This window comes from Vitis riparia, chromosome 16 (assembly GCF_004353265.1).
Source record: "Vitis riparia cultivar Riparia Gloire de Montpellier isolate 1030 chromosome 16, EGFV_Vit.rip_1.0, whole genome shotgun sequence".
In the NCBI taxonomy this organism is placed as follows: domain Eukaryota; kingdom Viridiplantae; phylum Streptophyta; class Magnoliopsida; order Vitales; family Vitaceae; genus Vitis; species Vitis riparia.
The window spans coordinates 5,370,757-5,383,882 of record NC_048446.1 but is presented as its reverse complement, the minus strand read 5'-3'; the positions used below and the strand labels follow the sequence as shown (position 1 = coordinate 5,383,882).

General features: G+C 41.0%; 1 protein-coding gene across 1 annotated transcript in view; it reads left to right on the top strand.

The window, feature by feature from the left end:
- LOC117933752 (structural maintenance of chromosomes protein 6B-like) overlaps window positions 1–13,126 on the top strand; it is a 98,807-nt gene that overhangs the window by 66,096 nt on the left and 19,585 nt on the right. The window contains exons 21-22 of the mRNA XM_034855272.1: window positions 7,989–8,122; window positions 8,204–8,306. Coding sequence (XP_034711163.1) covers window positions 7,989–8,122; window positions 8,204–8,306 — 237 coding nt within the window. The remainder of the gene's footprint in view (window positions 1–7,988; window positions 8,123–8,203; window positions 8,307–13,126) is intronic.

The following is a 13,126-nucleotide window of genomic DNA, read 5'->3' as shown; positions in this document are numbered from 1 at the left end:
ACAGTTTGCATAGACCTCCCGCCAAGTTGATAGGTTTGAAGTCTCTATAGTCATCTGCACCTCTTTTTTTTGGGACTAAAACCAAGAATGTAGTATTCAAGCTCCTTAAAAATCTCCCCTAGTCATGGAATTCTTTAAAAAAGCCTATAACCTCCTCCTTCATGAACTCCCAATTAAATTGCCAAAAAGCGATGGAGAAGCCATCCAAACCAAGAGCCTTGTCCCTGTTCAACTTAGAGAGGGCAGAGAAAACCTCATTTTCAATGAAAGCTTCCTCCAACTTAGCAGCATCCTCATCCTTGATTCTTTCAAAGTCCAAACCCACCAAGATAGGGCGTCATTCTCCCGTTTCCGTCAACAAATTCTGGAAAGCTCTAACCACCACCCCTAAATCTCATGCTCCTCTAAAAACCAAGTGTTGTTGATTTTAATCTTAGTCATCCAATTTCACCTTTTGTGGGAATTAACCATCCTATGGAAGTAGCCAATGTTCCTATCTCCTTCCCTCAACCAAACTTCTCTTGAATTTTGTCTCCATAAGCCTTCCTCCATGAGCACCCATTTCTTAAAATCCTTCCTTGCCTCATTTCTAGCCTCCACCTCCTCCAATGTTAACTCTCTTGATTTCTCCTGCTTATCCTAGAAATAAACTTTTTCTAGGGCCAAAGACTTGTTAAACCCTATCTTCCTGAAAACATCCTTGTTCCAATTTTTTAATTTGGTCTTAAGAGCCTTCAACTTTGCTTCCAGGACAAAACTACAGGAGTCGCTAAAATTGAAACCTTGCTGAAGAATTTCTGAATTCCTTTATTGATTTTTTAGGTACACACCATACACATATATATACACAAATGACTGAATAAGAAAATATCAATCTAACTTGATTCTCTCCTAAAATTAGGAAACTGAATCATCCTAAATGATCTCTCCTTTTTATTCCTAAAATACTTTCCTAAATTAAAAACCCTAACTTTGAATGCCAAATTTCAACACTCCCCCTCAAGTTGGAGAATATATATCATATAATCCCAGCTTGCAAGTTAAGTCTTCAAAGTTAGGCCTCGGTAAAGCTTTGGTGAGGATGTCTGCGGTTTGGTGCTTGGTAGGAACATAGTTCAATCTAACCGTCTCATTAGTCACCTTCTCTGTGATGAAGTGTCTGTCAATCTTAACGTGCTTGGTCCTGTCATGATGCACGGGTTCTTTGCTATGCTTATAGTTGCCTGATTATCACACATCATCAGAATTGGAGATGAACTCGTTTGCCCCAGTTCACTAAGAACCCTTTTTATCCAAATCCCTTCACAGATTCCCTGTGCAAGAGCTCTGTACTCAGCTTTTGCACTACTTCTGGCTACAACTGATTGCTTCTTACTCCTCCAGGTAACAAGATTTCCCCAGACAAAAGAACAATATCCAGAAGTGGACCGCCTGTCAATGATGTTTCCTGCCCAATCCGCATCTGAGTATACTTCAGTGTCACGGTTCTCTGTCTTTCTGAAGAATAGACCTTTCCCTGGTGTCATTTTTAAATATCTAAGAATCCTGTAGATTGCTTCCATGTGTTCCTCAGTGGGGCTGTGCATGAATTGACTTACAACACTCACTGCAAAGCTAATATCTGACCGAGTGTGTGAGAGATAAATCAAGCGCCCGACGAGCCGCTGATATCTCCCCCTGTCTACCGGTGTACTTCTTTCTCGATACCAAGTTTCTTCTGACTATCCATAGGAGTATCAATTGGTTGCATCCAAGCATACCGGTCTCCTTAAGAAGATCGAGTATGTATTTTCTTTGAGAGACTATAATTCCCTTCCTTGATCTAGCCACTTCCATACCAAGGAAATATTTCAAATTTCCAAGGTCTTTAACTTCAAACTCCTCTGACAAATACTTCTTCAAATTTTGTAATTCCTCCATATCATTCCCAGATAGAATAATATCATCAACATAGACTATCAATATGACCATTTTCCCGGCATGAGACTTCTTGACAAATAGAGTATGATCAGTCTGACCTTGTTTGTAGCCCAGCTTCAGGACTGCTTTTGTGAATCTATCAAACCAGGCTCGGGGAGATTGTTTAAGGCCGTACAAGGATTTTTGGAGTTTGCAAACCTGATTCTTTGCCATACTTCCTTCGAAACCAGGTGGTATTTCCATGTAGACTTCCTCTTCTAGGTCACCATTTAGAAACGCATTTTTTATGTCCAGTTGTTGCAAGCACCAATCTTGATTGACAACCAATGAGAGAAAAATCCTGATAGTGTTCAGTTTTGCAACAGGAGCAAAAGTTTCCTGATAGTCTATCCCATAGGATTGTGTAAACCCTCTAGCTACCAAACGAGCCTTGAATCTCTCGATTGATCCATCTGCTTTGTATTTTATGGTGAAAATCCACTTGCACCCCACGGGCCTCTTCCCAACCGGCAAATCTGTGATAGTCCACGTCCCATTCTTCTCAAGTGCATCAATCTCATCTTGTACTGCCTTCTTCCATTCTGAAATTTTTTAATGCCTCTTGTATTGTGTTGGGAACCTGAGTATCATCAAGAGAAGTAGAAAATGCTCTGTAAGATGGTGATAGCCCTTCATATGTAACATAATTCCCAATTGGATGATCTGTACATCTCCTAACACCCTTCCTCAATGCAATCGGCAGAGTAGAATCATCAATGTTGGGAATTAACACCTCTCCAGCCCTATCCTCACCTATGTTCTCTTCAGGAAGACTTGAATTGGAGTCAATATATTGGCCACATGTTGACTGTGATCCGTGCTCTAATTCCTGTCTTTTCTTCCTCCTGATATAAACTTGTAAGTTCATATTAGCAAGTTGTGGGGCTATAGTCAAAGTAAAAAGGAGTTGAATAGGCATGGGAGACTGGATGGTCACAGGAGAAGGAACATTTGTGTGCTGGGCTGGCTGGACTGATGACGGTATGGGTGTGGACAACTTAGTGGGCGCGAATTGGAAAGGATTTGGTGACTCTGAGTGAAAAGAAGGTATACCCTCAAGAAGAGACTCCCAAACTTGATGTTCATTCATGCTCTCCCCCTAAACATGAGATTTGGGATAGAAGAAGACATGTTCAAAGAAAGAGACGTTCATGGTGGTGTAAAATCTTTTGTTGATTGGAGAATAGCATTTGTACCCTTTTTGGGTTGGAGAATACCCTAGGAAAATGCACTTATTGGCTCGAGGAGCAAATTTGCTACGATTTTGAGGATACACATGAACGAATGCTGTGGAACCAAATACTTTGAGTGGTAAATCAGAAGAGCTGCACGGGTGTGAGGAAATTGTTTTAAGAAAAGTTGACGTGGGGATTGAAAGGTAAGCACTCTGGATGACATACGGTTAATCAAATAAGTAGCTGTGAGAATAGCTTCCCCCCAGAAATAGTTTGGAACATTAGAGGAAAACATAAGGCACCGGGTAACCTCCAAGAGATGTCTATTCTTGCGTTCAGCCACCCCATTTTGTTGTGGGGTGTCAACGCAAGAACTTATGTGGATAATGCCGTGATTTTGAAGATAAGTACTGAAACTACTAGTAAAGTATTCCTTTGCATTATCTGACTTGAGGACTTGAATTTGGAATTGAATTGATTTTGAACCATAAGATGGAAGTTTGAAAAATGTGCCCGACCTCTGACTTTTCTTTCATAAGGAAAACCCATGTTACCCGTGTATGATCATCAACGAATGTCACAAACCATCGAGTGCCAGAAATATTTTTATCCGGGAGGGACCCCACACATCACTATGTACTAGAGAGAAAACAGTCGAAGGTTTGTATGGATTTGAGGATAGACTGTTCGAGTATGCTTTGCAAACTGACAAATTTCACAGTGATAAGATGCTGGATTTTATTGATAAATAATTTGGGAAACAATTTTGCAAGGTAAACAAAGCTAGGATGACCAAGGCGATAGTGTAACATTATAATCTCACTATCTTTATTGACCTTAGAATTTGACACAGAATTGAAAGACTCTAACATACTCTGAGACTGTACGCAACTTGCTTGAGAGACTTGGTTTGAGAATTGGCCACATGAGAGGAGGTAGAGCCCGGAACACAGTTCAGCACTGCCAATCATCTTCCCCGATTTCAAGTCCTGAAAAACACACAAGTTTGGATAAAATTTAGTAACACATTGGAGATCACGGGCCAATTTGCTAATGGACAAAAGATTACAATCCAAGTTTGGAACATGGAGGATAGAGTCAAGATATAAGTCTTTAGTAAGTTTTATAGAACCTGTCCCGGCAATTTTTGACTTTGAACCATCAACAATATGGACGGATGAATGACCATTACTTGGCTTGTAATTTTGAAGAATGACAACATCTCCTGTCATGTGATCAGAAGCACCTGTGTCCACTATCCACGACTTCATTCCTCCTCGATTAGCAGTGAAGGCTAAACCGGTAGTACTGCCACTGCCAACTTGGCTTAATAGTTTATGTAGCATCTCCATCTGCTCTTTGTTGAATGGACTCGGCTCGGGAACTGATGTGCTTTCAGAGTCGGCAGCCACGTGTGCTCTGCCATCTCTGTTAGACCGTGGTTTTGGTTTCTAATCAGCCGGTTTGCCATGAAGCTTCCAGCAAGTCTCCTTATAATGGCCTGGTTTCTTACAATAATCACACCAAGGCCTATCCCGTTTCTGATGATCTCTACCACTACTATTAAATGACCGAGCAGCAAGGGCAGAGGCATCCAATGTTGGGGCATGTTGCTCTTTGGATCCCATCATCACTTTCTTTCTACTTTCTTCATGCCTAACCTCTGAAAAAGCCTCCCTGAGACTTGGTAGGGGTTTAATGCCCATGATTCGGCCTCTAACATCATCCAATTCCCTGTTTAGTCCTAGGAAAAACTTGAACAGTCTCTTTTGTTCCACAATTTTCCTGTATGTTGCTGCATCATCAGGACATTTCCATGAGTGAGTCTCGAATAAGTCAAGGTGCTGCCAATACCTTGTGAGTGTGTTGTAATACTGAGTAACTGTCTGCTCTCCTTGGCGGAAGTCATGTAGGGCTGATTCAACCTGAAAAAGTTCTGAAATATTTTCAGAACTTGAGTAAGTTTCTTTGGCTGCATCCCATATGTCCTTTGCAGTCCTAAACAGCAAGAAATTTTCACCTATGTCATTGTTCATGGAATTGATAAGCCATGACATGATCATGCTGTTTTCAATCTTCCACTTCCTGAAACCCGGTTCTGTAGTTTCTGGCATGGCTGCTTCTCCAGTGAAGTACTCATCCTTTCCTTTACCGCAAATGAACAGCAACACAGATTATGACCACTGTAAATAGTTATGGCCATTTAATTTGTGTCCTATGATGAGAATAGGAGAGGAATCACTGCCACCAAGGTTTGGAATTTCAGATCTGCCTCTTAATTCTGGTGACGTGACGCTGGATACTTGTGATGATGCCATTCCGTATTTTTTCATGGACCGGAAAGGTAGAAGAACACTTCCCAAGGCACGTGCAGGGATTGGAGTTGAGGAAAAATAGCCGGAGGACGTCGGAAAAACTGATCGGAGGGCTCGCGGAGGCAAAAGGACCCCAAAAGAGGCACGTGTAGGGCTTGGATGGCAGAAACAGGTACGTAGGATGGCTAGTCGGCGTCAGGCGAGCTTGGAGTAGGAAGCGCGTCGCCGGAAAGTGGCTCACGCGCCCTCACGCGCCGGCGCGTGAGATGCAGTCGCCGGCCGGAAAAACGCGCGTGGGCGGCGCATGGATGGTTTTCTGGCTCCGGTGTTTTGGGAAAAGTTGTAGATCTCCTCCAGACGCTCCTTGCGGTGTGAAAAAAATCATCGCCGGAAAAGTTCACCGGAAAAGTCGCCGGCGGTGAATGTTTTCTGACGACGATTCGACCGACCGGAAAGCGTTTTCTCCCTTGGCTCTGAGAACAGGGACTGATGACCGGAATGAGAGATGACCAGAGAGAGATGGTCGGATTGAGAGATGGCCAGAGAGATTTGGCCGGAATGAATGATGGCCTGAATAAGAGGTGGCCAGAAGGGATTAGGGTTTCAGAAAACTGGCTCTGATACCATGAAGAATTTCTGAATTCCTTTATTGATTTTTTAGGTACACACCATACACATATATATAAACAAATGACTGAATAAGAAAATATCAATCTAGCTTGATTCTCTCCTAAAATTAGGAAACTAAATCATCCTAAATGATCTCTCCTTTTTTATTCCTAAAATACTTTCCTAAATTAAAAACCCTAACTTTGAATGCCAAATTTCAACACTTGCCAATGGCTTTTCAACAACTCCTTAAATCCCTCCTACTTTAACCACATATTTTCAAAGTAAAAAGGAGTTAGTCCTCTCCTCACCCCCTCCTCCATCTAGCAAGATGGGAAAATGATTAGATACTGGTTTAGGGAGGGTGTACTAGACCACCCCATTGAAATGGCACTCCCAATCCTCAGTGACCAGAAAGCGATCTAGTCTAGACATGGATTGACTGTTTAACCCGCTTCTCCAAGTAAATGGACCCCCTGTAGGGAAAGGTCTCTCAAACCAAATCATTAATCACCTTTGAAAACCTCCTCATAGCTGAAGACACCCTCCCATTCCTACTACGTTCACAAGGGAATCTAATCACATTAAAGTCCCGTCCAATGCACTAAGGATCATTCCACAACCCTCGGATAGCTCCTAACTCCTCCTAAAAACATTCTCTACGCCTCTTCATAGTATGCCCATAAACCCATGTGAAAATCCACGAGATACCATCCTCACAATTTTTAAAACGACAAGAAATTGAGAATTAGCCCACCTCCATCCCAACCAGCTCTAGAACTCTGTTGTCCCAAAAATCTACCACCCCTCTAGCCACACCCCTAGCATTCACTATACCCCACTCTAAAAATCTTCCCACCCCCAAACTTCGCATCACCCCAAGAGACATTTCTTGAATTTTAGTCTTCTGCAAACACACCAAATCCACCCTGAGACCTAATTAAAGCCTTGATTAATTTCCTCTTATTGACATCATTCGCCCCTCTTTCATTCCAAAATACTCCTAATTTTTAAGAAACCCTGCTAATTAGCTACTCCTAATTTTACTCTAAAAAATACTAATTATAATTTAATTCCAACTGAAACTAATGCCCATCCTCATCACTGATATGTTGCTACATTGGAAAATCTTGTACCATGTCTCAAAATCATCTTGGCAATGGCCATTCCAGGTATGACACTCTGAACCTTGGGTTTGTGGTGGGCTCATGGTGGTGCACATTAAGTGGAATCTCCCGATCTCCCTTGATGGTAGCCTGAACTGTCCTTTGGCAGTTATTTGTTGGGTAATGTAGGTTTATGGGTGTTGGTGGTGTGTGTTGTGATCAGGCAGGAGCAGTGATTAGAGCTTTCTCCAAACATGCTGGATTATGTCTGGCTATAAAGGCAGAGATGTTAGCACTGGTTGAAGGCCAGGTCGAAGCAGTTCCTTCAGGTTGTGATGATTTGCTGGCGGAGGGTGATTCAACCACAATTATTTTCTGTTCTTCACTAATTATTTTGCAAATTGATTGGCTTGCAAGGAGTTTCCATGCCAGGGGACTTTAAAGGGGATCTTATGCCTTTTTGAATGGGGTTTTTTCTTCGATATTTGTTGGTTTGGGGTATACTTTTTGGCAGCCCTTTGCTATCATTCTGAATGTCTTATCTAAGAAGAATAGCTCATCTTTCTTATACTTCTTGATTTAATGCAATGGAATTGTTGTTTATTATAAAGGAGAATAAACAAATAAATAGTTCATGCTTTTAAATTTATGGTAATGAATTGGTTGTTTCTGTAACTGCAATACCAATATATTTAGATGGCATGATGTTGTGTTAAAAGTTTGGCCATGATTCTGTGTACTTGTGCACTATGGATATCTTTTATACCTAAAAGCCTATGGGGGCATTAACCAATGCATGTTTCATACTTGATGAAAAATTACAGGAGAGTTGCAGGAAGGCTTCTATTATTTGTCCTGAAAGTGAGATTGAAGCTTTGGGAGGCTGCAAGAGCACCCCAGAGCAACTGAGTGCCCAATTAAATAGGCTGAATCAGAGACTTCAAAGTGAAAGCCAGAGGTATTAATGTGAAACTCTTCAAATTTGTAACTCAAAAGAACTGTGCAAGTGTCAGTTTCATTTTGGGGGTTTGCTGTGCAGATATGCTGAACCTATTGAGGATCTCAGAATGATTTATGACAAAAAAGAGCGCAGAATTTTGAGAAAACAGCAAACTTATGAAGCTTTTAGAGAGAAATTGAATGTGAGTACTACTTAAACATCTCGTGTATTAATGTGCTTTTTACCAAAATTACTTTTTTATGGTATATGCATTTGTTTGTTATAAATGCCCTATGTCACACCCCTGGGTTTCAGACTTAACAATTAATACTCAAATACAACATAAGTGCTCCCAAAATTGGGAATATAAAAATTTTGAATGTTGAGTTCCTGGTTGATTTTGTGCAAAAACAAAATGTGGAAACTTGTTATAAAGAAGTATACATCCTGTAATAAACTTTGTAACTATTAATTAACAAAATATGATCTGTTTCACAAAGAGAACTTGTACTACATTACTGAAGAAAATATTCTTCTTTTTTCTGTGTCAAAACTGAATACAAAGTGACCTATATATATACAAGTGGGATTCCTAATCTAAGCCATATAATATGCACAATCACTATTTGTAAGGAAACAATAACTAATTAGGAGAGATTCTCTCATCCATAAAAATAGAAAGTATCCTAACACAATCCCTCTCATCTTGGCACTTAATTACAAATCATAATCCCATATTTCCACACTCCCCCTGAAGTTGGGTAGTAGATGTTTAGCATTCCCAACTTGCTTTTCATGTTTTCGTAGGTGGCCTTTGGAAGTGCCTTTGTCAGAATGTCTGCTGTTTGACGACTTGAAGGAATGTACATAAGTCTGATTGTTCTCCCTTCAAGTTTCTCCTTGATGAAGTGATGGTCTATCTCCACGTGCTTGGTTCTGTCGTGTTGAACTGGATTCTTTGCAATACTTATGGTAGCCTTGTTATCACACAAAACTGTCATAGTGGAGTTTGATATAATTCCAAGTTCCTTGAGTATTCTTTGGAGCCACATTCCTTCACATATCCCATGAGCCATTGCCTTGAATTCTGCCTCTGCACTGCTTCTCGCCACTACGGACTGCTTCTTGCTTCTCCAAGTCACCAAGTTTCCCCACACATAGGAACAATACCCAGTAGTTGACCTCCGATCTGTCAAGGATCCTGCCCAATCAGCATCTGTGAATACCTCAACTTCCCTACTTGAGGTTTTCTTGAAGTAGAGTCCTCTACCCGGGCTCTTTTTAAGGTACTGTAAAATTCTGTATACGGATTTCATGTGTCTTTCAGTGGGATTGTTCATGTAGCGGCTTACCATGCTCACAGCGAAACCAATATCGGGCCTTGTGTGAGTTAAGTAGATCAACTTTCCTACTAACCTCTGGTACCTGTCTATGTCAGTTGGATGACTATCATTATCTTTATCAATCTTACCAATAGGATCCATAGGCGTGTCCACTGGCTTACAACCTAGCATTCCAGTCTCCTGAAGTAGATCAAGGACATACTTCCTTTGCGTGACCACAATTCCCTCCTTAGTTCTGGCAACTTCCATGCCAAGAAAGTATCTGAGTTGTCCAAGATCTTTGATTTCAAATTCTCTTGCTAGCAGCTTCTTGAGATTCCTTATCCCTTCTTCATCATCTTCGGTAATTATAATATCATCAACATAGACAATGAACAAAGTCATTTCACCTTCCTTAGAGTGCTTCATAAACAGTGTGTGATTTGCTTGACATTGGATGAACCCATGTTTTTTCACAACTCTAGTCAGTCGATTAAACCAGGCCCTAGGTGACTGTTTTAGACCGTATAGGGACTTTCTCAGTTTACACACTTTTCCTGAATTTTCTGAAGTTTCCATACTAGGTGGAATCTTCATGTAGACTTCCTCTTCTAGTTCTCCGTTGAGAAATGCATTTTTGACATCAAGTTGGTGCAGATTCCAGTCCAAATTTACTGCAACTGACAATAACACTCTGATGGAGTTGAGCTTTGTTACTGGTGCAAATGTCTCTTCATAATCAATGCCATAGGATTGAGTAAATCCTTTTGCTACTAGTCGAGCCTTGAACCTGTTTATACTTCCATCCGGATTGTGCTTCACGATAAATATCCACTTGCATCCAACAGGCCTCTTACCCTCTGGTAATTCTGAGATTACCCATGTCCCATTTTTCTCCAATGCTTGTATTTCTTCCTGAACAACAGTCTTCCATTCAGGTTGTTGAAGTGCTTCTTGGATGTTGGATGGGATACGATCATCTTCAAGAGAAGTGATGAACGCTTGGAAATTCTGTGAAAGCTTTCCATAGGACACATGATTACTGATTGGATGTTGAGTGCAGGATCTTACACCTTTCCTTAAAGCAATGGGTTGATCAAAATCATCAAGGTCATTACTGGAATTTAGATCATAAATTGTGTTACCTGGTTGTGAGTTTGAGTTGCTTGGATCCTGGTCCAATTCTTGGTTCTGCTCAGGTGGAGTGCTATCCTCGGGCTCCTTTTGAGGAGGTTTCTCGGGCTTTTCCTTTAAATTTTTTCTAGAATAAACTATTACCTCTTTACTGCCTTGTGTAGTTGACTCAGGTGTGACAGAAGGGACATCCAAGGAATTGTTTTCGGGGACAAAAAGAGTAGTATCTGTTTGAGGAGGCAGTGATGAACTCAAAGGAAAAGTAGTGCTGATTTCGGTTTCCCAAAATTAGAATTCATCTGTGGACCAGTTCTCCCCCTGAATTGCAGTTTTGGGGTAGAAGGGTTGATTTTCGAAGAAAGTGACATCCATGGAAGTGTAGAATTTCTTGGTTGTTGGAGAGTAGCACTTGTATCCTTTTTGGTTTGGTGAGTACCCGAGAAAGATGCATTTAGTGGCTGTCGGATCAAGTTTACTACGTTGGGACTTATGGATGTGAACGAAAGCAGTACAACCAAAGACTTTGATTGGGATAGATGAGATTATTCGAGCGGATGGATATGCAGCGAGGAGGATTTGACACGGGGTTTTAAATTGAAGAATCCTAGAAGGCATTCGGTTGATCAAGTAGGTTGTTGTGAGTACAGCTTCACCCCATAATTGTTTAGGCACGTTTGAAGCTATCATGAGGGATCGTGCAACCTCCATCAAATGTCTATTTTTCCTTTCTGCAACTCCATTTTGTTGTGGAGTATCAATGCACGAGCTTTGATGTATGATGCCATTCTCCAGAAGATATGACCCAAGAATGTTGTGATAGTATTCTCGAGCATTATCTGTCCGAAGGACTTGAATTTTTGCTTGAAACTGCGTTTGAACCATGTTGTTGAAGTTTTCAAATATTTCCCTCATTTCTGATTTCTTCTTCATAAGGAATACCCAAGTCACTCGAGTGTGGTCATCAACAAAGGTGACAAACCATCTAGAACCTGTAATGTTGTTGATTCTAGAGGCCCCCCAAACATCACTGTGAATCAAGGAAAAAGGATGAGATGGTTTGTATGGTTGAATGGAATAGGAGTTGCGAGTATGTTTGGACAATTGACATATTTCGCATTGAAAATTTTTGGAATTTTTATTGAATAATGATGGATATAGTTTTTCAAGATAGGAAAAATTTGGGTGACCTAATCGGTAGTGCCATAACATAACAACACTATCCGTCAAGCAGTCTTCATTGGTAGCCTTCGAATTTCCTCAGCTCTCAGAAGGTAAAGTCTAGCACGCACCTCAGCATTGCCAATCCTCTTCCCAGAGTTCAAGGCCTGAAATTCACACATGTGAGGAAGGAATTTAGTAACACAATTAAGATCCTGTGTTAGTCTACTTATAGACAATAGGTTGCAATCCAATTTCGGAACATAGAGCACGGAGTGAAGAGTAATATCCTTGGAAATAATAACTGAACCTGTGCCGAATACCCTAGAAAGGGTTCCATTGGCAATTCGAACAGAGGAATTGTTATGGCAAGGAGTATATTAATGAAAAACCATGAGATTCCCAGTCATGTGATCTGAAGCTCCTGCGTCCACTATCCATGTAGTGTGATTTTCCTGTCTAACATTTAGGGCATGGGAAAAAATACCTTTCTGGGCTACAGATGCGGTACCAATAGTTGTTCCAGTTGATTGAAGAGTCTGTTGGAACATTTTCTATAGTGCCTCCAATTGCTCTTTGCTAAACGGTCCAGGATTTGAGCTAGTGCCAGATGTGTCTTCTTCGGCTGCAGCGGTGTAACCCCGGCCTTCTCTGTTTTGCTGTGGCCGAGAAGGTTTCCAATCAGCAGGTTTACCGTGTAGATGCCAGCAAGTCTCTTTCGTGTGTCCAGGTTTTCTACAATGGTCGCACCATGGACGATTCTTCTTCGTTTGGTGGTTGTTGTTGTTGGATTGGGTTCCTCGTGCAACTAGGGTTGAGTTCTCAAGATTTTTGGAGGAATTTTGGGTTCCCAACATCACTTTTTGTCTGCTTTCCTCTTTGCGAATTTCAGAAAAAACTTCCCTAACACTAGGTAATGGCTTAATACTTAGAACTCTTCCACGTACCTCATCTAAATTCTTATTAAGGCCAAGTAAAAATTTGTAGATGCGTTCCTTTTCAATGACCTTCTTGTATAGGAGTCCATCTTCGGGACACTTCCAAACCAATTCTTCATAAATATCGAGTTGTTGCCAATACCGTGTAAGGATATTAAAATATTCGGTAACAGTTGAATCTCCTTGTCGAAGATCTTGGAGATTACTCTTGATTTCGAAAATCACCGAGGTATTATCGATGTTGGAGTAGGTCTCTCTAGCTGCATCCCATATCTCCTTTGTTGTGCCATAATACATGAAGTTTTCTCCTATGTCATTGGTCATAGAGTTAATTAACCAAGACATCACCATACTATTTTCCAACTTCCAGGTTCGGTATCTTGGATCATCTTCCTTCGGCTGAACAATGGCTCCTGTAAGGTATTCTTCCTTACCTTTCCCGCAGATGAAGATCCGAACAGACCGAGCCC